Genomic DNA, 26,794 nt, shown 5'->3' on the forward strand with positions numbered 1-26,794 from the left:
ATATCGCATGTAACAGCCCGGTGGTAACCAGACGTGGAATACTAGCTCGTTATCGGAGTCTAGCCGAGTTGACACGGTACAGTGACGCGAGTTAGACTACACCCGGAGCCCTGTGTCTTCAAATGAGGCTCCCTTAATTGCTTCTGGAGTCCATGCGAGAAATATGGGATGAAAGAAGGGGATAGGGGAGAAACACGGGGGTGGCAAGTAAAATGACACACGATGCACCTTCCGTCGTTGTGTCTCTCTCTTCCCCGGCCGTCTCTCTCTCTCTCTCTCTCTCTCTCTCTCTTTCTCTCCCCGTGTAGTCTGTGCTGCGATCGCCTTTGATGCAACCCAATTCTGAACACCTGAACGCGCCGAATTTTTTTATTCCGCCGTCATTATTCCAAGATCCCTTTCACGGCCTCCCCCTATCACGGATCGCTGCTCCAGCTAATTCGATTTTTTTCTTCTTCTTCTTCTTTTTCTTCTTCCGTTCAATGTCATCGAGGTTTCATGTTGGCGCATCGAGCTGCGCAATTGTTTCGTGCCGCGATTGAAAGCAATACGGAGATACTGTGTCGTCGAAGACGTTGAATCTCGTTATCTTTCTATCTTATATAAATCTCTCGACGTCTGCTTACCATCGATAAAAACCAAACCATTCGATTTCGCAGCTTAAAAATGGTTTAGCCGACGAAGTCTTCAAACAGATCGAATCCCGGTGCGCCACCGCCGCAGAACCGAATAGAGCCGCGCTAAATATTCGCAGCGTTGATGCACGGGAGCGCAAAGAAACCGGGCGCGAAACCGTTCGGACGACAAACACCGGGACGAGAGCCGGGACCCGTTCGCGCGCCGCGCGCCGTCACCGTGGGAATATTAATTCGATTTTCAAATATCCGCGAGTGGCCTCGATTTCAATAATTGCCGGACCACAAACAAACCGTTCTAACCTACATCTCCTCTATCGTATCCTACATACGAAGCGGCGGCGGCGGCTGTTCGACGACAACGTGTGGAAGTACGTCCCACACACGCGATCTCTGCCGGAGAAGATAAACAGTGTTGTGCACGTACCGGCAGTGTTTGCCGCCGCGCGGCGAGAAAGGAACGAGTGCCACGGTTATATTGCTGAATATACACCTAAAGTTTAGGTGATACCGACGACACCGGGCACCGTTCTAATCCAGGAGGTCGAGTCGGGGATAATCGGCGTCGATCACCGTCGCTTGGCGAGAGTAAAAGTAGCAATCGGCCGTGGCCTAAGCAAACGCGCCGCGCGACAGCCCTTCTGTCGTTGGGTTGCCGCCTCTCCAGGCACCGCTCTCCTAGCGTAGAGGATGGACAAGAAAATGGCGGTGGTGCCGGGTAAGAATAAATTGAAAATGGGCAATGCAGGCCGATACTACAGCGCCTGTCTCATCTACGACGTGGCGAACTCGTGTCTGGCCGCCCTGCACGCCAGGATGCCTCAGCCGGTCGTCGTCACGCGAACCAATCCTCTGTCTCCTGTGCACGTCCAAAACCCCCGTAAGTTTTATGCCTTTCTTTCTTTCTGCTTTTTTTTTCTATCGCCTGTTCTCTCTTTCTCTCTCTCTCTCCGCGAATTTTCTCGCCCGATCGCTGCCAACCGCGACCGGTGCTCGCCGCGAAACGAATCAAGCTTCGCCTGGGATTGGAGATTGGCGAGGCACGCGACGAGAGCACCGCACGGTTGATGGTCTTGTATTGTTGTTGATTGCTCTTGTGTGTTGTCAAATCTTGGCTTATTATTATATGAGTTTTGTTAATACTAGGATAATTAGAAAAGTTATAGCGAACAGCGTTCGCAGCGAAAGAGATTCAATTTTAGTTGGGATTAGGGATAGCTGACGCATGGCGGAGGAAAATGTTGTTTAATATTACTAAATTTTGTTAAATTGTTATATAGCGACTCTTGTTAATATTCAGACAATTTTCGAAACTATAACTAACGTTTCCAGCTGAATAAATTAAATTTAGCTTAGGAATAAAAATAAGTGACGCACGCGTCGAGAATCCTGCGTCAACAAATATTCTTCTATAAAATTACCAAATCTTGCCTAATTATTATACAGCAACTTTTATTAATACGCAGACAATTTTCGAAACATAATATATTATTTAGAACTGTATTAACCAGCTTAAATTTTCTTTTCATAGATTAAATAACTATATACTCCTATACACTAATAATTATATATCCTATATACTAATACTTATATGCTTATTAAATAATTATATACTCTATCATCTATACTTACACTAAAATATTCTCTTAAACGATATCTCATAGTTCGCGAATAACGAAAATTCTGTCACAAAGTATCACGATCACGGAGGAGACGGGATCGAAGGGGGTTGATCGGTGTTCGGGACACGCGCGGCAAAGGTCTTTTTAAATTGCGAGCGAGAGGAATTCGAGATTGTCGGTGGATTTTTGATGACGATAGAATGATAATAGAGAGGAAGAGAGACCGGACCGGGTAACAAAATGGGAGCAACGGAGGATCGCGATGCTGTTTCTCCGGGGGTCAGAGGGGCCGGAGGTGGGTGGAGGGGAAGCCGTTCGTCGCGGGAACGTCTCCGGGAAACGGGCGTGGAAGCGTCGGCGAGTCTTGTGTAGCAGACGAGAAAGCACGTCTCCGCTGTAATAATAACGTCAAAAAGAATCGCTCAGTTGCCAGCTAAGAGATTGAGAAACAAGAGAACGGAGCGCGCACGTGGAACGGGATCGCTGGATTTTTTCTCCCCCCTCCGACGGTAACGTTTTCGTTTCCCCGTTTAATATCAATGTTTAGAGGAGACGCTTCGAAATAATAGAAAAACACGGCGCGACGAAAAATCTAGTACATTACGGGGAACCACGTTATTCGAAGAAGGGTGAAACACATACGCGACGTCGCCGCGCCCGCGTTTCCATCGTATTTTTCGCTCCTGTTCTCTCTCTCTCTCTCTCTCTCTCTCTCTCTCTCTCGTGGTTTACAAGCAACCACTAAAGCAATACCTATAAGATTAAATATTCAGTGTTCTCGTACGCTCGCGGATTACAGTTATGGTTGCATTACCCGCCTTTATGACCTCTCTATAACAACCACGGTCGGTGGAGTAGCTTTCTTTTCCCGGAAAAATGCCGACGCGTTCCGGTAATGGGAAATCATTATGATACTAAATAGCTTACGCGTTCCTGCACGGTTCCTCTTTATTCTCCTTTAAATTTCGGACAGCGTTTACCAAACTGACTATGCACTGGAATGACTATGCTACGAGCCGTCGTTACCGAAAGCAGTCGTAGCAAGCTCATGTCAGGTTTTAAAAAAGAAAATCGGTTCAGTTTTACGAAAATCTGTCGACGGTGGTTATTTTTCTAAAAACTGAGAAGAAGAGTTAAAGAATTAAGAAATAAAGATTTTCGAGAGTTGCATTTGGTAGCTCGTGCATCATTTAACAGCTTTAAACAATTAACAAAACCTATCAGAGCCGACATTAATTTTTAAAAACACCGAGGAACAATATTAATACATTAATAAAAATAAATAATATTTCTAGTCATTTCTAGTAATCTAGTAATTACATTATAACAATTTATATGAAATTATATATTATATAACAATTTATATAAAATTATATATTATATAACAATTTATATAAAATTATATATTATATAAAAATTATATAATAACAGCTGTCGCTTCAATTAGGAGCGACGTTGGTTAAAATAGTCGCCGCAAATATAATAAAACAGAGCCGACACCGTCTCGTTCCGTGGGCTCCGCTCGGCCGAAAAATCGAGTCCGATCGAGCCGCCATTAATTCGATATCGGCACGAAGCTCCGGGCCACTCGCAGCCAGAAGAGGAATCGATCTCGGTGGCGGGCCGATTAACGACATCGTCGACGTCGGCCCGGTTAATCGACGGCGAACGGAATAACGTTGTCGGCCGGTTTTAACGCGCGCTTCTCTGTTCCCGGTGTTCCAGGGGCATCATCTTTCCTTTGTTCCCGGGCGCTGGAAGGTAAAGCAGGCGAGGAAGGTGTAGTAGTAGGTGGCGGCGCAGGAAAGGGTGGAAACACTCTATGAGACGGGATAGCGTGTCTGTTTTGATTTATAAGAATTCACCACGAAACCCAAGTCTAGCCTCGCCCCGGCCCTCGCGGAGATCGAGCTAGATCAACCCCTTCTCTTCCCTTCCACCCTCTCTCCTTCTCTTTCGCCTTCTATTTCGCTTGCTATTTCACCTTCTCTCTTTTACCTTCTCTTCTACCTTCTCTCTTTCACCTTCTCTATTTCACCTTCTCTCTTTTACCTTTTATTTCACCTTCCCCCCTTCACCTTCTATTTCACCTTCCCCCCTTCACCTTCTATTTCACCTTCTCTCTTTTACCTTCTCTTCTACCTTCTCACTTTTACCTTCTTCTCCGCCGTCTTCGTTTCGCTGATGCCCGGCCTCGCGCGCACACCTTCTCGCCCGTCTCACCTATCTCGCGCGTGAATAATAGGAGGGCACCCCGAACCGCCCGTTTTTCCGGCAACCACCCAACCCTCCCCCCTCCCGTCGCGCTTTCTTCTTTTTCTTTATCTCGGCTCTCTTTTGCCACTGTCTCTCGTGATGCGCCGCCGTTCATTCGTCTCCCGCGCGTCTAACGAGCCCCGCTTCGTTGTCGATCAACGAAACTATCTATCAACCTGCTTCCGGCCGAGGCTCGCGCGCCATCGATGCACCACCTACACACCTAAACACCTACTACACCTAGTACACCTACAAACCTAAATACTTACACACTTACTATACCGAAATACCTACTACACCTAAACACCTACTATACCTAGTACACCTACTACACCTACTACACCTACTACACTTACTACACCAAAACACTTATACACCTAAAGACCTACACCTATACACCTAACACCTATACTACACTTATAGAGCTATACAGACGTTCTCGGCCTGCGAGGAACCAACCGGCGGGATCCTAACCTTTGTGCCCGGGACCGCATTGTTGCGCTTAAGTAAATAAAACCGGGGAAACGATCGGGTCTACACGAGCCACCCCGAGCATTTGCTTAGCTCCGATCGGGGCACAATGGCGGAGAGGCTGCTGCTGCTGCTGCTGCTGCTGCTCCGGTGCTCGTCGGCTACGAGTCTCGGGTATTCTTGTTTCCCACGAAGTTACCGGGCGGCGCAGATGCTCCGGGATAGACCGACACAGAGAAATTCAACGCGGAGAAGCTGTAATTTCGATTTCGACGAATTTACTTGCTGTTTAGATTTTCTTTATTTATTTATTTATTTATTTAATATTGTTTTAAGACTTTGCAGGGGAGACTGGATCGTTGAGGGAAAATGAAGGTTTCAGTTTATTATTTATTTGGGGCGGGTTGTTATTTAGGAGGTACTTGCGGGGCTGCAATTGTAGGAAAGTTAGCAACTACAATAGCAACTACAAATACTACATCACGATCGCCACAACCATGAAAACCGACCATAAATTCCTGTCACACGCGTGCGCCGGCAAGCCCGAATCCACGGGTGCGCATTAAATCCGAATATCTCTCTTTCAATAAAGACAAATTAGCCAGCTAGCGCGCAATTTCACTCTCCGCGGCGCGCATATTTTAATAACGACTCTCTAAACAACAGACTTCGCTTCGCGCCGGTGAAAACGCGCGGCAAACTGGCCGAGAGCAGCACCCCTTCAGCGCGATGAACCGCGTATATAGAATATGAGAAATTATTTTTCCAATGGAAAAAAACAACGCGCGCTTTAATTAAACTCGCGCCCTTTTCGTCGCATTTGAACGGCGCCAAAAGAGAAACGAATTTCGCACCGCGGGCGCGTAAAAGGCGCGAGCGCAAGAATTCGCCTGTACGACGAGCGAATCGCCGCGACCTTCGCGCGTCCAAGTACGACCGCGTCTCCGGGAATCCTTCTCTCTCCCGGTGATAATTCCGGATAACAAACTGCTTCCACCTCGACCGTGCTTCGAATATAATGGGCCGCCTCACCCCCTCCCCGCGCGCGCTGCCGGATGACGTATTAAAACTTTTTGGATATTTTATGCCCGGCCGGATTTTACGTTTAACTCGAAGTTTTATCCTTCCTCTATACCCCCCCCCCCCTTCCCCCACACTTGCTCCTCTTACCAGCGTACAACTACATAAACTTCAAAAATACTTCGAGCTTCATTGTTCGAAGTGCCGGGCGGAGCGGGACATAAAAATGGCGTCGATGAGTCTTCCGCGGCGCGTCACTTCCGAAGAAGTTATGTCGCGTCCGGTCCGCCCTTTTCCACCCCCTCCATCCTTCTCCACCCTTTCGTCCTATCGAATCGAGGTTCTCTAGAATTTCGGAAGAAAGCTCGATTTCATTTTCTGTACAAATTTCGTCCGCGGAAATATCGTCGGCGAAAATTTCATCCGCGGAAATTTCGTCGCGAAAATTTCGTCGGCGGAAACAAAGACTTTTCCTTTTATTATTTCCGCGGCGATCGCGAGCCGATCGTTTTCCTAGCGCACGCCGCCCGGATCCCTTATCGTTGGTCAACCGGGGGGACGATCTATCAGCGTTTGCGCCACGAACAAGAACCGTTGCAAAACATTAGCGAGTCACGAAAGATTTTGCATCGGCGTTTTGCGACGCGGCGACGCGCGCCCGCGCGCGCATGTATCGGGGACGCGGCGCGTCATCAATCTTTTCGGTTTAATGCGCGCCGCCAGTCAGACTACTCGGCCGGCTCGCCGCGGCTATGGCCGCCGGAGGATGCTTCGGGAGAGATGACTTCGCGTTAGTTTCGAGAATGTCGTAGTCCTACGTCTTTATTGCGAGCGACTGTACACAGCCATTGTTCCACGCTGTATTTATTTTCTCCGGGATCATTGAACTCGTTTTGCCTTACCGGAAGCCTGTTAATGGTGTTCTCGATGACTGCGTCGGCGCACAGCTTTGGAACGCGTGGATGAGTGCTATGATATTCTTTGAGTACATAATTGTATATATACTTTTCTGACTGTTTACTGAATTTTTAGAGATTTATTTTCATTCGTGGAATGTAAGAATTTTGTAAAAGTAATTGATGTAAGATTTAATGGAGTAAATAGTTTAATTGCTTGTCTACTGTATTTTTATAGCTTTATTCGAGTCTGTGTACGAATATTTATGGGATTGACTGTACACAGAGAGCGAGCGCCGATTTCGAATTCCCTCTTTCTCTCTCCCTCTGATAGCATTACCGCGCCGAGTGAAAGAAGTCGACCGCGCAAAAGCAGGAAAACAATTGTCGGGGGTAAAAGAAAAAATCACGGGAGTGGGGATGATTTATACCGAACAAGAGGCGTTTATTGGTAAAAAATCGGCCGTACGAGATACCTAGGAACTTTTCTCAATGTGCTATTGTCAACCTACTTATTTTTTTTCCAATCGCGAAAGTTTTCTGCGTCGGCGACAGACCTTATTCGGACAATGTAGTCGTCGCTTTTAGCCCGCACAATTACCGTCGGTGAAACAACGGGGTTGAAAAGAGGCAGAGAGAGAGGGAGAGAGAGAGAGAGAGAGCAGGCTCGCGGTGGATTCAAGAAAAATCGCCGGTTATTGTACCCTCTCGGACCTGGCGAACTTTGATGTCGCGATCGGTCGCCTCTTTTTAAATATTGAATTAATACGCCAGTGCCAAAGCGAAAAATTTCGCGTTTCAGAGGCCGGCCCCGCGCGCATTATGACCGTAATACCGCGAGAGATTGTTAATTTCTATGTTCGTTTCCGCGCGCGGCCCGTTTCTCTCTCTCTTTCTCTCTCTCTCTCTCTTCGGTCGTTTAAAAATTACTATTCAAATGTTGAGCGCACTCGAAACATAAAAGCCCTCGGTGTGGCTCAATGTAGACATAATTACACGATTCACGAGCGACCCGGCCAGCCATTCGGTCCGTTTCAACGTCGCTGAACCGGTGTTTAGAGCCGCCGTATAGCGCCAGCCGCGGTTTTATTTTCGATTGTTGCCGATTAGTCGGCGTTCAGTTATTGCAATCGGGGTTACAATGGAACAGTTTTCTAATTTGATTATATAATATAATATAATACCAGTCTATTAGTTTGATTATATAATAGCTGTATATTAGTCCGATTATTTAATACAATTACCTACCATTATTATATTTAATACAATCACTACCATTATCCCAAAAAATATAACAATTTGCTACAATCTCTCCTTCATCCTCACAAATTATCTCAGTTAATTTCGTCCGCGTAACATCACGCTAGTTCGAACGCTCTTTGCTAAATTTATGAAAATGTCACGTAATAACACAGCGTTTCGCCCCGACACGAGACGCATTTTAATGCTCGCATAATATATTAACTTTCCCCAGTGCTAATAATTTCCTAGGTGTCTTATAATTTGATCCGCGCGAGCGCGCGGCCGGTTCCGTGCCGTTTCGAATTTAGATAGAAATCTGCGACTTTTATGGCTGGTAGATTTTTTTCGTCGATCCGCCGCCGCCGCCGCCGCCGTCGGTGTAAATACGAAAGCGAGATAGGGGGTTCGGCACGGGGGGTGGGGTGGGCGAAAATAAAGAATTAATAAAGGAACGTTTATGGCCGGGTGCACGTGTAAAGATCTTAATTCAAACGAACGGCCGACGGATCTCACCGATTCGGGCGCGGAAACCCGATATTACGTGCGCGAGCCGCGGTCAGCTTTTGTCAGCCGGTTAATAAACCAGGCCGCTCGAATTATTGCCTTTATCTTAATTAAAACGGAAAAGAGCGCCGCGGCCGGGGTCACTCGTAAACCGTCCTGCGGCGGCTTTGATTGCAGAAGCAATACCTCCGCTAACCTCCTAGTCAGCGATCTGTCTACCTATCGCTTTCCTACCTGACCGGTTCCCCTCTTTAACCGTGTAACACCCGGCAAAGATTTATCGTCCGCCACGGCGGGCGTAAAATTTATAGAAAGTTATTCTGATTTACCTTTCGCCGCGCGAAATAAATCGTCCGCCAATTAATAGAATGCTTCTCAAGTTTTCTGTGTAACAGACCTAGAAATTTAGCAATACCATTGGTTATATTATTCGCATTTTTTTTCAGATCTAATCGACCAACCTTCAACTACGTTCCTTTTTTATTTCGATCTTGAAATGTTCTACGACAGACGCGATTTTAATCCGCATTTTAATGAGTCCGAGCCGCGATGGAGATTTTTAGAAATCAGCTGGTGCTATATTCTTAACAGTGTTTAAGCTGGTAGTTTCTTGTTGGCAATGTTTAAGCTGTTATTTAAGCTGTCACCAATGTTTAATCTGTTATTTAAGTTGTCAGCAATATATAAGCTGTTATTTAAGTACGCAATAAATATAAGATTAATAAAATGAAAAGATAATGAAAACAGCTCAGCAATTATAAATGATCATTTGAAAACTAATTTGTTACAGTCCACAGAATTTGTTAAATTATACTTGATACGCTTAGGAACAATTTTTAAAGAAACCTTCCTTGATATTTAACATTAAAAAACTGCTAGAAACGAAGCGTGTAAAACCCTTCAAAACGAACAATTTATAACGTAACATTTTTACAATATTATTGTCAATTGGAGCAGCAAACGAAGAATAACAGCAACAATATCGCCGCGGTGTATAATTTCCAATCGAGCCGCGCGCATAAATGAAAACGAGAGGAATATTTTCGAGGGGTTCGATCCCCCCTCCCCGCGGCCGCGCCGATCCCGTCTTTCGTTTCGGTAACCGAAAGAGGGCCGCGCGTTTCGCTCCCTTCGGCCGTAACGAAACGTACGGAAACGCAAAGCGTGCATTATTGAGGTCCGAGTGCAGCGCGCAGTGTTAAATTACCGCGGGCCCCGCCGCCTCTCGATTTAATCGCGCCCGGCGGCCGGTACATTTTAAAATAACAATCCAATTCCGTGGGCAGGAAAATTTTATACCGCGCGCCCTCAGATATTTGTGGGGTCAGCTCCGTATTACTCCCTCGGGCAACCGCGGTCCCCCCCCCCTTTTCCCGTAAAATTGTTTCGCGAGAAAATACCGTGGCCGGCGAAGGGCGCGAGGCTTCACCCTTTCGTGCGGAAATAAAGAGTCGCCGGGCCACGAGAGTTTTTTCATTAACCCTTTGGTCGTGTTTTAACGAGTCGGGGTCGTCGCGGTGATTTTTGTTAACATCGTGTTGAGCATGGTTGTTATTAATTTCTTTTAAATCGGATCAGAATTATATTCTATTTAACCCTTTGGCTACGGCAGACTTTGGCAGGGCCGTAGTTTTTCGTTAGACATGCATTTCTGAGGAAATATATTAAAATATTTAAAATATTGAATTCTGTTACATTAAACCAATATTACTTGAAGCGAAGAATAATACTAAGATTTTTTACAATATATAACATAAATATTGCACAATATATAATTAATCAGATTTAATAATAAACGGTGCGGAAATTTGATCTGGATGCCTATTGGCGCCTACAGTACCGGGAAGCCAACATGTGTCGGACGCCAATAGTCGCCAACAGTAGTCAAAGGGTTAATCATTCTAGTAAATGTAGGCGCACGATAAATATAAATTTGATTTTTCTCCCAAGAAATTATTATAACCTTAACTTTAACTGAACGTGTTCTGGGACGCAAGTGAAATTTGTACCGAGCGCGATGTACGTAGTACGGTACGTATGAAATATGGAGTAGAATAGGCATAAAATATTTACCGATACCTCATTACACGTGAATAATAAAGCCGGCTGGTTGTCGTATTAGGAATGCACGATTCTTGTGTAATTTGAAGGTTTTATTCGAAAGATGAACGAAACGAAATATTCTTCGATGTATTAGCCGAATAAAATGCTTTTTAAAGAGTGTATTCGATGCATTATCCGAATAAAATTGTGGTCAAAGAATTCAATCCATATATCATCCAAATAATCTCCTATTCAAAGATAATAAAATCTAAGTAAAATTCAAATAAAAAACTATTCAAAAAATGGTCAACTCTGAATGATTGCTTATGAGAAAAAATAGTGTTTGAAATATTAAAATAGCCGGAGACATAGTCTCGCGTCTCGCCGCGTATCCGCATTCGCCGCAGTATCCCGTCGTCGATAGGTGCAACGAAGACGCGACGCGTTCGCAATGTGGAGGCGCATATGTCGAATATATCAACGGAGAAAGAGTTTCTAGCCGTCCAATCAAACATTGCCCGCTTATAAGCTTTCTCCTTGGCGTACGGCGAGAGCGAGGAGGGGGGGGCGACGTCGGGGGATGCATCGGCAGAGCTATCCGTGCGCAACAGTAACGAGAAGCCGATGCTCGTTTTTCAGCCGATGGTGTTTCACTCCGGGGTAATGGCGGATCGTATTCGGCTCGGGGCCACCCGTTCGCCGGTTTTATGGGATGTGAAATTAAGCCCCCTAACTGTGTGTGCCCCCGTCTTGCGGCTACCACCACCACCACCGTCGCCGCCGCCGCCGCCGCCGTCGGTTTCCATTCAAAATCGGGATCGCGCGCGCGGTTCGAAAAACCATGCGGATACCGCGAGGCAGAAACCGGCTCGCGCGCGCGTGTGCCCAAGAAATCAATATCATGCCAAGAAGTTATATCTAGCGTAAGCAACCCGAACGGTTTCGGCCATGCCAAGTGGAATGTTACGTTTGCCTATTGATTGACGCCGGGTGAAATAGGAAACCGTGGCGGACCGAGGGGTAGAGGAGAGGGGAGGGAGGAAGGCCGGCGCAACCCACGGTTATCGGCCGAAAACCCCCCGCGCGCGAACTATTCGTTTACATAAATTTCGTGGTACGTCGAGCCGCTGCGCGAGAATCTCACGCTTCGCCTAATTGTTATTACAATTATTCATTCGGCGGGCGGACGCGCCAGTCTGTGGAGAGAGAGGTAGCGCGCCCGCGAAGCCGGCGAGAACAAGCCGGAGCCGGAACCGACGGATTCGAAACGCGGCCCGGTCGCGTGTCTTTCGGTAATGGAGAACTTTAATGTGGCGGGGGATGATGGTAATTTGATTATTGGTAGGAGTATTAATGCTGAGCTTAATCGTAGCAATAATTATTAGTACTGAGTTTAATTATATTAATGAGTATTAATACTGCGTTTAATCATATTAATAAGTATTAATTGGCAATAAGTATGAATTGTTAATAAGTATTAATTGTTAACCCCTTGCACTACGATGTTTCTCGCGCTGCGTTGATTAGCCCTTATTTGTCCTTAATACTTTTAATAATAGAACCAAACAATTTTACTATTTTTTTATTCGTCTTTATGTATTTTCGTTTCTAGATTTTTATAAGAGAAGAATTTTTCTATGAATTAAAGATCTAATAATCTATGAATTAAAAATCTAATATTCTATGAATTAAAAATCTAATATTCTCCAAATTAAAAATCAACTATATTGTAAATTAAAAATAGTCTAGTCGTATCGAGTGTTTCTAGACAAAAAAATCTTTAAAATTAAAACAGCTGCAAAATGAAGAATATCTAAAGTTTGTTGCTCCCGTCTTTGAATTGATCTTGTTACTACAAAATAGCAGTATTTAGTGAAACGAATGAAGAAGTCGCAGGTATTTTCGCCAGGTGGGTCCGTCCCCAAATTCCCCAATGAAATTCGTCAGGAATGGGATGGTTAAAAGCGCTCGCGCGCGCTCATAGTTTCTGTTTTCAATTACCGTCCGATTATTCTCTGAGAACGTCCGGCACGGCCGGCCTCGCTAGGTATCGAGTAGAAAGCAGTGTACTCACACGGATTAAGCGGGGACCTTTTTACATTATCCGACTACCGTCAGAAACATCCGGCTTTTTTGTTTGGTTCCGGCGCGGCACGGTCTCGCATTCTCTCTCTCTCTCTCTATTTCGCTCCGGGTTATTCTTTTTTTATCCGTCGCCCACGCCGCCCTCCGCTGATCCCTTCTTTACCTCCGTCGGATGTCTTATGGTCCACTGCATCTTACAGATTCGTTCTCTCGGCTTAGCCGTCCACGGCCGGGGCGACCGTCGACCGTCGCTTAATTACCAGCCGTTTAAGTCTTAATTGTTAATTTAGCGCATTACGTTATTTTTCGCGGCGCTCGTTAAAGGTGAAAATGGAGGGTCGGTTACCACCGGCCGGCACGCCGGGAAATGAGATTTCGCGGGGGGTGGAGGGGGCGCGGGACGGAAACGCGGAGAGAAACAAGGACGATCGACCACGCCGTTTCCAGAAATCGCGACGTCTTCCAAATTTTTTTTAAACGGATCCATAGGGCTCATCGTTTCGCCGCTTTGCAGGATTATTTATCGTTGTTTCGAGAGCAGGATATATTTTTTCCGTGCCGAAATTGTCAAAATTATGGCAACTGCATATGCTGCAAAGAAGCCCTTTCACGAGCAAAAGAATTCCGTTCCATTTTTATCGATTTTTTAGTATGCCAGAAAAAAATTATATAAAACTAGAATCTCTCAATTTTTATTTTCCATAAAGAACCATACACTATTTACCAGAAATCTCGAAGGCATTTTCAGTATATAAATTATTTATTAAAATCTGGGAAACGCATTTTTCAAATATTAAATTCTAAGGTCAGATGAATTTAAAAAGCGATTTCCAATTCTCTTTGTCATTCCAAATAATTTCGCAATTAAAAAAAAATATTCCAATGATTGTTCAAGAATCTATTCTCTCTATGATTTAAACAAAGTTCATATTACTTCGCTTCCAAAAAAAGTCACCGCGCCTTAAAACGTGTTCGAATAAAGGGCGGCGTAAAATCGCGTTTCCGTCGCGAGCTCGCGAGAGCAGAATAGTCATCAAAGTGCGAGAAGGGTTCGCAAGCAGTCGGCGGGGGAGGGCGGAGAGTGACTGATGACGGAGTCATTAGAAGAGCACCGCGACGCAGCGCCGGCGCTCATAACATTAACTTACGGGAGCCGCATAATGCCGGGCCATGTATATTCCCGCCGATTTCAGGGTGCGCTAGAGCACGGAATTATTAATCTATGTGAAGCATCTCTCGGCTGAGTTGGCACCGTTCGTTAAATATTTTCTCGCTTTTACGCCCCTTTTCGCGTCTGGATTCATGCGCCCCTTTTCGCTGGATTCGTGCGCCCCTTTTCGCCCGGATTCGCGCGCATCCGGCCGCGCCAGGACAATTAAGGCGATTCGCCAAATATATCGCGATACGCGATGCTTGTTAACATCTGGTTCGCCGCGACTGTCTTTCCGAGCGTTTCTTATCGCGCGATCCGCCGCGTCTCTCTCGCGCACGATTTACAAGCGTCCATTTACGACGCCGTCAAAGGGACGTCCTAAGTCCTCCTTCTCGCGCGGAAATCGATCTCTTTTATCGTGATCTCTCGGATCGCTTCATCCGAAAACCTCTCCGGGAGAGAATCAATTTTTAACAGCAACAAATCCGACGCTGAACACGTTGAACCGGTTCGAAATGGTGCTATATTGTTTATGACAAAGTTGTGGCAATTATGGAGACTTTTTTTACAAAGTTATTGTAACTATGGGGACTCTTTTTGCTAGGAAATAATTATATCGATTTTTAGAGCAAGCTTCCATTGCGATAAAAATATTGGAAAGTTGAGATGCAGTGGATTATTATTTATGTTATATTTGTAAGCGACGTAACAAATCAGGGAATTATTAATTATGTAATCGATCACGTAGTACATTTATCATATATAATATTATATTACGTATTATTATATTATATTTAGTTTATGTATAATATGTATAATTATATATTACAATATATGGTAAATAACTGTATAATTATATAATCAATAATCTCGTCATCTGCTAATATGATAATTAACACGAACGAAAGGACAATTTCAAAAAAAAATGTAATACGTCAATAATTATTCCTGTGGGCAATAATTACTGTTTCAATAAATATTGTAACCAATTAAAACGGAACCAGATGATCGAGAATTCCACGTTCACTATACCTTCTCAAAAACCGCAAAATCCGCTACTAAAAATTTCGAAAGAAATTACGAAAATTCGTCGTGGGAACAGTCCAACACTATACACTCATTTAACTCGAACATTAATCGTGGCGGCAGAAGACCGAGGCCTCTACTTTATACGCGGTTTAATACGTGATTTAATGCCGCCGGTGCTCGATGAGGCGGGCGCATAACTTTGGCCCAGGTACACGGCGATCGGATTTTCGCGCGCACGATCCGCCCGGCGATTTGATATACATAAGTGTCCCAAAGAGTAATTCACGTTCCCGTGACTGCTCTGCGCATCGGTGGTCAAGGTTCTCTCCCCCTCCCCCCTTCGCCCCCCTACTTCGAACCAGGCTATTTTCCCTGTATATTTCAGGGCTGGGGCGAAGTAGCGCGCCAAACCCCTCTTTCTCTCTTCGTACAGGCAGCCGCTGTCCACTCTGTACGCCACCACCCCCGACCACCCCCTCCTCAACGTCCCTCGCCTAGCGGGGAGCGAACCATGGGAGAATATTTTGGTCACGTACCAGCCATCGTTCTCTCTCGAATGCCGGGAGGCTTCCAAGCTGTGTGCTCGGTACACTTCTCTGAGTGATATTTTGCCATTTAATCCTCTCTCGATGTTCAACGCTGTCTCACCCTCCACGTCCCCCCCCACCACTACCACCACCACCACCACCACCGAAGGTAGTCTCTCTTCCCATCGGTCTGTCCCTCCGTCTGTCTTCGCACCCGCCTCTCTAATTTCCCAGGGAAGACCCTGCACGAGACGCTTATCCACTTCTGGCGTGTCCTCCGCCGTGTCAACCCCCCCACCCACCCCCTGTCTTAATATCCATCCCTGCAGGACAACCTTCAGCATCCGAGGAACCGTCACGTGGTCCGATGGTGTTCGAACCTTGGCGATTCGGTCGCTCGATTTTTATTGGAATTCTTAGTGCGATGTAAATGTCAGGTTATGTTAGGTTATGTCTGTGACAATGCTTTGCGAGGTTAGTTGCTCTTTCGTTCAGTTTTTAGCGTAGTTTTGAATCTGTTTCTTGGTCCAACCATAAATTATAATAAATGGTAAAAATAGTAAAAAGATCAAATATATCAATAGCAAAATAATTCATTTCATAGAAAATATTTTAATAGTAAAATATTTTAATAAATGCAATCTTTCTATCTTTATAATAAATTATGCGTTAGTTGTTTTTAGGGATCGATATTAAATTTTTAGGTTAAAGTTTTTAGGGATCACTGTTAAATAATGTATATCGAACAATCGCCTCCACTTGGCGCTCTACAAGAAATAGAATAAATAAAATAAAGAAATTCAAGAAACAGAATTAATAAAATAAAGAAAATCAAGAAATAGACTAAATAAAATAAAGAAATTCGCTTTCACGGGGATGGTGGTCCCCCTTAGGATCCGTCGTGCAATAGAGGCGCGCGCACGGTCTCTCGCGCGTTATCCAAGCTTCAGAATCCGTTCGCCGGGTCGAATCCTGGCGGCGTAACAACGGCTTGTTCCGCGGATTACACGAATGACCCAACGACGATTTTTCTTCGTTGAATTCCGGCCCTTTTCCTCGGTCCCCCCCCCCCCCCTCCGTTTACCCTTTTTCCTCTTTTCCTCTTCCGCCTACCTCCCTCCCTCCTCGCCCCGCCCCCCTTCCCCTGTTCACCGGCGGCCACCGCCGGGTTTCGTCGCTCCGCTTCGCCCTCTCATCTATCCATGTCCTCTTTCTTCGTCCATTGTTGTCTAGGCTCCATTGTTATTCGTCGCGCGACCGACTCGGCCGATAGCGCGGAACGGATTAACCCCTCTTTGTCGATGATATCAAAAAAGGAGGAGGCCTCTTCTTCGTCCATCGGAGCTGTGCAATTAACGTCAAACGTCCTTCTCTCCTCGCGCGTTCCGCCCTGTTCCGTGGGGGCGTGGGTGGGGGGGATCCCTTTCATGGCCTGCGAATCGAAGACGGCCCGGAATCGGAGGCACCGGGTATCGTTTCGGAGTTATTAACGACGCGACCGTGTCCGATTCCAGCGATTTAGGCTGCGCCTCTAGCTCCTTTCGAGTCGCCCGGTCAGTCGATGCGTTTTACTTTGCTATAGTGTTACCGGTCCTCTGTTCGTGTAGAGACTGTAGAGACTGCGACTGTAGTTTTCACGAATTGTGTTACGCTGACGTTATTTCGAAATTAGTGGACACGGATATTTTTGCGAAATATAAATTCTCTTTCTTTTCGTTATTATTATAAACTGGTAATATTCATAATTTTGTTATTTCAGTTTTTGATAAAAACGTACGAAATTGTTACTCTGGTAATCTCAAGTCAAGATGGCGGAAAGATTGGACCTTGGGGTGGTGATGTAGGGATGAATGTTTCTAAATTATAGAATTTTTTAAGTATAGTTAATTAATTGTTTCCTCTCCAATTTATCACTTATCTGCGTTCAAAACTGTAATATAATTTATCACTTATCTGTGTTCAATATAATAACTTCTATTAATAAACATAACCTTCATTTACGATCAACATCGTAATTCCAATAATTCAATAATATATTAATGAGAGCGCGTAAGTATGCCCCCTGTTAATAGAAACGATTCGGAGCCGATGCGACGAGCAAAGAATTGCAGCCGGAGGCACAAATAAGGAAAAGAGAGGCAGGAAGATAAAATATTTACGAAGAATCGGGAACGTCGAAAGCAGGCATTTCGAACGGAGCCGTAACTAATACCCGTCGAGAATTGAAACGCGATTGAGTTACTGTAAAATGCTCGGTGTACAGAGCCGTAAAACTGGAATCGCGAAAGAGAGAGGAGAGAGAGAGAGAGAGAGAGAGCAGTGTAACGATAAATACGGGGCGGCATTGTTAATCGCTCGCGAATGAAATTTTTTTACCAGCGGATGTTCGTTACGCGGTAGCTTTCTCGTAATTAATTTAGGTTCAACAAGGCGCGCGCGCGCGCGCGCTCGTTCCGTTGCTGAACGAGACATTAAACGCCGAAAGGAGATGGTAGCGCGACGTTCATTTGTATTGACGTCCCCATTTGCGAATTAACGTGAAAGACGTTGAATATTCGCGACGCTGGTGAAGTCGCGTTGGTGATCGCGAGCAACGAACAAGCCGATATCGAGATCAAGAATTGCACGTTGTCGATCGATTACTGTTAATAACATTAATAACACTGGAATGACCAAATCAGTCGAAATAGTTTTTGGTTTTTACTTTTGCAATTTTTAATATTACAGAAATATTTTTTGGAGAAATTTTTTAGTAGCCTTTGTTTATTTAAGTGCATGCAAAATATACCCGAGGTTATTTTAAGCAACTTTTTACTTTGCAGAACATTAGATATAATTATTGCAACGAAAGCATCGCTGAAAATGTTCTCCGTCGACATAAAGATCCCGCTAGAGTCGTTCCCGTCGTCTCGTTTCTATCTTTCATTCGGAATCTAATATGCCGCGCGTCACCGTGGTCTAAGATCGTATTACGGGTTATGCGCGGGGTTTTACGGCGACCAAATTGAAACTGTCCGAACATAAATATATCCCCGATACCGCTCTCACCGACGTGTGTGTAATTTTGACATAACCCCACCTGGCCTGGTTTAACCGGGTTCCCTCTCGTAATTTCCGCGGAAGCTCTTTAATTTTCGCGAAGGCTTAACGTGTTTCGGGTAACAACCGCGAAACGGTTCTCTACGGCGCGGATCACGTGATTCATGGTCGCGCCACACTATTGTTTTCTCCGTCGTTTATGAACCACCATTAGTTTATAAATCACCATTAGTTTATAAACAGGAAACGGCGTTAATAAACCCAGCTGCCTGGTGGCATCATCCCGGTGATATCGAAGATGGTTTTGTATTTGCAAATATAGCTGGCATAAGTGAACTTCTACAGGGTGTTCCAAAAAACGAAATAAGAAAAAAAATAAAAAATGAAATGACAGATTCTTGAAGCCATTTGAAGCAACTTTTTCCTTTGCAACATTTTTCTGCGAGGCATGGTTCGCGAGTTATTAAGGAAAAACGATGACCAATGAGGAGCGAGCTCAGAACCGATCAATCGGTTCTAGCACCTTATTGGTCACGGTTTTTCGTTAATAACTCGTTAACGCTACCTCGCAGAAAATTTTTGTAAAGGAAAAAGTTGCTTCAAATGATCTCAGGATGACGACGATGATATTTTTAGAAATTTTTAAATTCTTCTAACATTACTGTATTTTTCCAGCAATAAATTTTAATTGTAAAAAACATTTCCCCCCATTTTAGATGCACAAAATTAAATACAGAAGCAATACCTTTTACTAAGAGCAATAATTCAATCCCAAAAACTAAACCAGCAAAACTACTTCGATTCATGAAATTTTCACTCGCCATATTTACTCACAAAATACCGGAAAATTAATTGTTACCCCGGTACGTCCCCCTTTATTCGAAACAACTGCCGTTCGAAGCACTGTTCTACATTCGCAAGAAAAATAAAGGCGGAGAAGTTGAAATGGTTCGCCCTGTACAACAGCAAACATGAAGAAAAATAGAAAAGCAACGTTCCCGTTTAAACAGCGCCGTTTCGCCGTCGTTCTGAACTTGATCAAACTACACGGAAACGTAAAAGTTTGCCGCCGAAACGTTTATAATTCACCGATGAAATTGTGCTCGCAAAAGTCGAAATTAACGCAGGCAAATATAACGAGAAATTGACAACAAATTAAAATGATAATTGGTATCGAGGAGAGTGCGATTAGGCTCGTTTGAAACGCTTTAGGAACGTGACCCTTGCCTCGGATTCGAGGATCTGAGCAACCCCTTTCGGCGGCGAAAGAGAAGAACGCCGGCGCGGCTCCGCGTTCGTTGTTTAACAGACACGGTGTCGGTGAATTACAGAATGGAATGAAAATCATCCGCGGCGATGAAAACAGCAAATGGGTTTTTCTGGCAATGAACGCATCGTAACTGGGTCAGAGAGGATGATAATGCGGCCGGGAGTAATGCTTTTGTTCGCCGATGGGTACAGGATATAAGCGAACATCTCCATTTGCCCGCGCGACTACTTTTGCCTTCTCCCTCTCTCTCTCTCTCTCTCAATTACGTTTTAATGCGAGCCGAGCACTTTACATATTATATATATATGTACACACTAAGAACGAATGATTCCGTAGACGGCGGAGAAGCGACCCGGCCGGACTAATTATTCCGAAATGCCGAAGTGCACACCGATGAACTTCAACGGTTCACTACGGTTCGACGATTTAATGGTCGCGCGATGTTGCTTTAATAAACATTCAGGTACGGTTATGGATAAACTAACTATCCCGCCCCGTAAACTTTCTCCACGACGAACGGAATTGTGTACTGCGAAAACGGCGACTGTGTTGGATCTGTAAATAGTTTGCGCGACGGGGACTTGTTAATTTGGGCTCTGATTGGGGGGGTCAGTAAATACACTAATAATAATCACAATAATAATAATAATAATAAAAGCGTTAAGAGAATAGAAATGAAAAGGAAGAGAGACATTGCTAAATTCTGGAACGAAAAAGAAACGAGATGAGAAAATAGAGAGCGTTTTTATCATCTATTATTATTAATATCTATTCGACTATATTCTTCATTGTTATAGTCTAATATTATATTTATTATTATATCAATTATTTACCATTTATAGTCGACGAATTTTCAGTGCTTTCGAGTCTCAACTTTAATTAATTAAATAAGTATGGTTGCCAACAAGCTCGCAGTAAATTCGACCACACTAAAACAAGCTAACAATAACTACAACAATACTAATAACAATATTAATAGAATAGAAATGAAAGGAAGAAAGCGATCGTTGAATTATATAACGAAACAAGCTTGGAAACCAGAGAGCGTTCTTAATAAAAAGGAAGAAGTCCCTCCCGCCCCTCTGTACCGAGTTACGTAGATCTCGGCGACCGAATCGAAAGGATCCGTCGTCCGATTAGAACCGTATCAGGTTTTTCCTCGGGAAGTTTCATTTATTGCGGCGTCAGCGTCAATTTTAATCGGCGGAACGTCGAAACTGACACCGACCAACGAGACGGCGAGGGGGTAAGAGAGGCGAGGGGGGACGGTAGCCGGGAAAAAGAATCGCTCGCGATCGTGCCCCGCGTTCACCCCACCCTATAATCCACCACCGTGGCCTACCCCTTTCCTTTTATTTGCCCAGATAGATAAACGGCCTTCCGTGTCTCTTGGAATAACCGGCCGCGATACTGCGGCATGAAATTGGACGACGATGTCACAAGAATCGTATTAGTCGCCCGGGCGCGCGGTGGCGTGCTGGAAAGTGCGCGCGGCACACAAGCTAATTACAGGACAACACGAATGCCTCTAATTACTTTTATTCCAATTCCAACGAAAATTTGTTGGAGCAAGAATACCACGGCAGGGGGGACCGCGCGTATACCTCTCTCTCTCTCTCTCTCTCTCGCTCTCTCGCCAGGTGTGGAAGCGTCCGCGTCGTTGCGGCCCTCGCGCGTTTCAACCCCGCCGGCTGTGTACAGGGTGGTCCGACGGAAACGTAACCTGTCATTGCGATCATTGGACTTGGATTTTTATACGTTTATGGTGTAAAATATTATATCGTTATATTATAAAAGAGTGGAGCGAAATTATTGTTCATTTTAGTTGCGACGTAAAATGTGTCTGAATGCGATTTGAATTTTCTGGTTGCTTGTGTGCTTAATTTAAAAAGCTTTTGTGCTGCAATAATTTGTTATAAAAAGTCTGAGGATTTTTTTATTTTATTTTATCTTGGAGAATTGCTTAAATGTACTCTTTATTAATTTCAGATTGCTTTGTAATGAGTTTTAATGATAATTATGTGCAATCTGAATTGACATAACCTCGACGTTACTACAAACGTTATATACATGCGTAGAGCCATATGAAAAACTGTCAGCATAAATAAAAATATTTAATAAATATTTTACTTCCAATTAATTTAAGGTAAAAATCACAGTTTTAACATTAACTCGATCGTACTATAAAATACAATATAAAAAAATAAATGGCTCATATACAACTTCAAAGCTCATAAAACTTCCTAGAATCGCTAATACAATTAACCATTAATATTAAATACTAAGCGTTAAATATTAATCTTTCTAAAATCGATCGTGGAATTCGCTTTGAGTCCGGTGCTGCAGGCATTTAATTGTACGATGTTCAAACAGAGCACCCCGTATATTCCGTGCACCCACATGCACACAGACTGGCGCAGCCCGCGAGCGGTGTGTGTGTGTGTGTGTGTGTGCACGTGAACGCGTGTCTGGTGGCTCTGCATGCCTGCGCCCCGACCCCGGCTAGTATCGCTGTTAAAATGCACGATCGTGGATAATCCGCAAATTGACCGAAATCTCGATGATAAAGCGAGCGCCTGTGCTTGGACAGCAGTTTTGCGCGGGTGCCGGCGCGCCGTGCCCGGTGTCTCGATCGCAAAATAAAGACCGCGATCCCGATCGGTCTAGCCCCTATCTGATTGGACCCCAGGCTGGTTCGCACTCCAACGGTGACAATCGTATCTGCCGATTGTTCTTTTCCCTCCCCGTAACGCGCCACCGCCTGTTCGACTAATTCGTTCTAATGTAACCAACATCTCGCGCGCTGAATTATTGAATCGACCTCGCCGTTTCACGGAAAAATGCGATTATTTTATTCTAGAGTTTCTCGGATATTTGACGTTTGAATCCTTTCTGTCGTTAATTGGGTAGTTTATTTTGAAAGAGTTGCTAGTACATTTTCTATTGTTTTAGTGGTAAAATTAAAGGATTATAATTTGGAAATTAAAGGTTAGCATGTTGGTTAATTAAAAAATATAAATTACTCAGGATAAGTCTGACAATTGTTTAAATAATTTATCAATGTGTGATGTGATTATATAAATTTGTTTTAGGTGAATTTACATATTAATATTTATATTAATATTTACATATTGTGAAATTTAACATAAGATATTGCTACTATTTAATAGCAATATATATTTAATAACCATACTTTGCAGTTTTTGAGATATCAGATATTAACTAAATATAAATAAAAGGTTTAAATTAAATTAATTACTGTCTTTCTGATATCTTATATTTAACAAGCACTTCTTAATAACCATAGACAATAATTTATTTTAATGTCAAGAACAGGAAAATATGATTTTTATTATTTTAACATCAGCAAAGAATTTTCAGTATATTAATCGTCTAGGATCGTGAAAAGGTTGATCTCGATTAACATTATACCGTTCATTGCTATTACATGGTTTTGATTCATTCCCATAATTTCTTCCCCGTAACCACCCTCGTATTTCCAGGACCGAACTGTCCGTTTCCCGTAATGAAATTCTCTCGCGGCGAACGTTGTCCCAGCAACAAGGAAACGTTCTACCTTCACGTAGACGAACAAACTAGCATGAACGGTATGGAAATAAAACCACGGATGGTGTAATATAGGAGCGTAAATGAAGCAATGAATCGTTCGGAAACCGTGTGCCGGTTTAATTGAAAAATATCAGTTAAAACCGTGGCAATACTTACGGGAAAACGGCGAATATGCAGGGATGAAATCTGGAACGAAACTGACGTTCTCCAAGAAGACGTTCACTCGGACTATGTCGATCGTTGTAGCAACGCAGACTATAGTTTTAAAAAAATCTGAGATGCTCTGACGAAAAGCGGCACTAATATATGTATATGTATATTATATAAGCACGAGGCCGCAATTCTTGTCGACCGGAAACGCAGCTCCATAAATTCGCGCGATCGGCTCGCGATTATTTAATGGCCGGAAACTGCTCGTAATTCAATTACGCGCGCGCGCGTTGTATCAGTTACAGTTTCGAGAGCGCGGCCGATTATGATCCGCGCGCGCGAACTTCTCCTGCACTCTCTCCTGGTGTATGTGTTGGTCTTCCCTTGAATCTCGTTCCCACGTCTATTATTACGGGGAACCGTGCGTATTTTTCCCCGCCCCCGTTCTTTTCGAAACGGCGAAACATTTCGCGAGCCGTGTTTCTCTTTCCGGAAATTCATTTTTCCTGTCCATTATCGGCGAGGAGAGCTGGGTATCGTGTTTCTGAAAATTTCTGCGCTGTTAACTTCGTGAATTTCGTAAAATGGTTGAATCGACGCGATGGTAACCCGGGCTGCGTTGACTTTGAGAGCGTCGCTCGATTGCGACTCACTGGCACAGATCTGCGACTTCGTCGTCATCGTACAGTGGCGCGAGAAGAACTTACGGGACATCCTAATATCTCGCACTCGTGTCTTACAATTTTTTTTTTTTCAATTCGCAGCGCAGAAATCGATATTCGATAGGGATCCTTCTTTGGTACAATTCGAAGGTAAGAGAGTCGTTCATCTTTCAGCAGCTATGGCAGATGTCTTAAACGAAACTGTGCTACTGATAGGATACCGGAAAAGCCGGCGCTCGCGCAAAATTGCTTTACCCTGCACGGGGACGACAATCTTATTCGACTCACCGATACGCGATCTAGTCTCTTTCTACCGTGGCGATCGTCGCTACCAATTTATTCCGAGTATTAGATAACTCAACATGACCGATCAAGAAACGTCCATTCCCGAAGAAAACTCTCTCTCTCTCTCACTCTCTCGCTCTCTCTCCCCCGAACTGTGTGAATTGAGACGCTTTCGCCAAACAATGGTGACATCCGCCGATTCTCCCTGTGTCTTTCGCCGACTGTACCACTGTTATCTAAAACTTTCGACGAACTATCCGCGTCGGCCGTCGCACGGGCGTGTCCATAATTCTTCGGCCCGGGGGGAACAATAGCTTTCAATTAAACCGGTTCATTGAGCATTATCGTTAGATCGACTGGCGAATGTAACAAATGTTTGATTTAACGTAGCGACGAATTATTCGTGATAATGTTGTCGTCGCGCGATATGGGATAGAGGAGATTCTTTACGGTGGTGAGGATTTTGGTAAATCGTCACAGAATATGTAGAACTATTGTAGCGTAATTTTACATCGTTTAGGTAAAATGTAATTATTATTTAATTGATTTTAAAAGAGTTTTAGTAGAATTATTAAATCACTTCGCACGTTTTTAGAGAAATATTTTTATGGTTTTCTTCGGTGGCTGTAATTAAACAAATTCTTCTGAGAATCTGTAGAATTATACTGTCATGGTTTAACATAATTTAGGCACAGTCAGCACCATAATTATTCAACGAATTTCGCAGGAAACAATTTTTGTAGAATAATCAAACTTCGCACGATTTCAAACAACTAAAACTCTTTGTACTTTATGGCTTTTCTCGTTGCTAAAAAATTAAATAAATCCTTCTGAGAATCTGCAAAATGACAGTATTATAATTATAGTATTACTATAGTATTATAATTTTATATAGTATCAATTTATAACACAGTATCATAATTTAGCATAATTTAGGTTATTACTTCCACAAGTTACAACTTCAGTAAGCTTATCAAACTACCCCTCACGATTACATTTATATTCTTAAATACTTAAATAAACCTATACTTTGCTAACGCGTAAAAATTATATAAAACCTCCTAAAAATCAGCTTCTAATAATAACACCTAAACAGAGGTAACGAAGAACCATTTAGGAATTAAATTACGGTGTGCCACACAAACAGCCCCTAGTCGATAACCGTAATCGAATTACACGAGTACCGAGTATGGAATCGTAACAGGACACCATCTCGACTTCCATTCGATGTTTCGACCACCACCACCACCACCCCCCACCCCTCGATCTTTAATATCCCGTTAAGCCGTCCCGGTTCCGCAATTTTTCTCCACGGGTTTTTGTTCCGCCGGTGAATTTCTCGGCGCACCTCTGCGCCGCTGTGCTTCTTCTTCACCGCAGCCCCGGCAACTCTCTCTCTCTCTCTCTCTCTCTCTCACACACACACACACACTCTCTCTCTCTCTGCTCCAGCAATATTCCCAGACTGGCCCCCGGTACCACTACGTGAGACCTGCTACGAATAACTGAATTTGATTCGTTCGAGTGGCCGGAGAGTGGCAACGAGAGGAGAGAGAGAAAGAGAGAGAGAGAGAGAGGAAGTGTGTGGCACCGTTACGACCCCATCGATGCTTTTTCCTGGATATACCGTACGGCCGATCGATCCGCGTGATTTCGAGTGGTCATAAAGCCGAGTCCGGAGGACTTTCGGGGAACCGGTTATCCATAGGATTTATAGGGCCGCGTTATGCGACTCCTTCTACCTAAAAATGTCTGTTACTCCTTGATCTTTCGCAGTTAAAGCGGATGGGTCGGGAGACGTTCCCGGCTTGGCGATGTTGGACCGCAGTTACGAAATTCTGCTATCGAAGAGCGTTTTCCTTTTTAGTTTCTCTCTTTTTCCGTGTTTCGATATCTTGAGATTTTACGCTATAGTGTGTGTGGTTTTGGGCTGTGGATATTTTATTTTGTGCTTTTGGGGATTTTATATTATACTTTTCTGGATTTTGCAGGATTTTGCACTTGCTCTACGAGATTTAATAATTTATTTTTGGGGGTTTAATAATTTATTTTTGGGGGTTTAATAATATATTTTTGGGGGTTTAATCATTTATTTTTGGGGGTTCAATAATTTATTTTTGGGAAATTGAATATTGTATTTTTGGAGATTTGATAATATATTTTTGGAGATTTAATATTATATGTTTGGAGATTTAATTTAAAAAATTTAATTTAATTTGGAAATTTAATTTAATTTATTTAAGGAATGGTACTGAATTAAATTAAACTTAATTTATTTAAGAAATCGTACTGAATTAAATTCAATTTAATTGAGGAATGATATTGAATTTAATTT

At 43.7% G+C, this 26,794-nt stretch overlaps 1 protein-coding gene across 6 annotated transcripts in view; it reads left to right on the forward strand.

Annotated features, from left to right (window-relative positions):
- LOC144476475 (nucleolysin TIAR) overlaps nucleotides 1–26,794 on the forward strand; it is a 680,102-nt gene that overhangs the window by 445,426 nt on the left and 207,882 nt on the right. For 2 of the 6 annotated variants that reach the window (XM_078193492.1, XM_078193493.1), the window contains exon 2: nucleotides 660–1,515. The exons of the other annotated variants lie outside the window; for them this stretch is intronic. In XM_078193492.1, coding sequence (XP_078049618.1) covers nucleotides 1,326–1,515 — 190 coding nt within the window. In that variant the 5' untranslated portion in view covers nucleotides 660–1,325. The remainder of the gene's footprint in view (nucleotides 1–659; nucleotides 1,516–26,794) is intronic. 6 annotated transcript variants of the gene reach the window in all.

The sequence above is a fragment of the Augochlora pura genome, chromosome 10 (genome assembly GCF_028453695.1).
Source record: "Augochlora pura isolate Apur16 chromosome 10, APUR_v2.2.1, whole genome shotgun sequence".
Taxonomy (NCBI): domain Eukaryota; kingdom Metazoa; phylum Arthropoda; class Insecta; order Hymenoptera; family Halictidae; genus Augochlora; species Augochlora pura.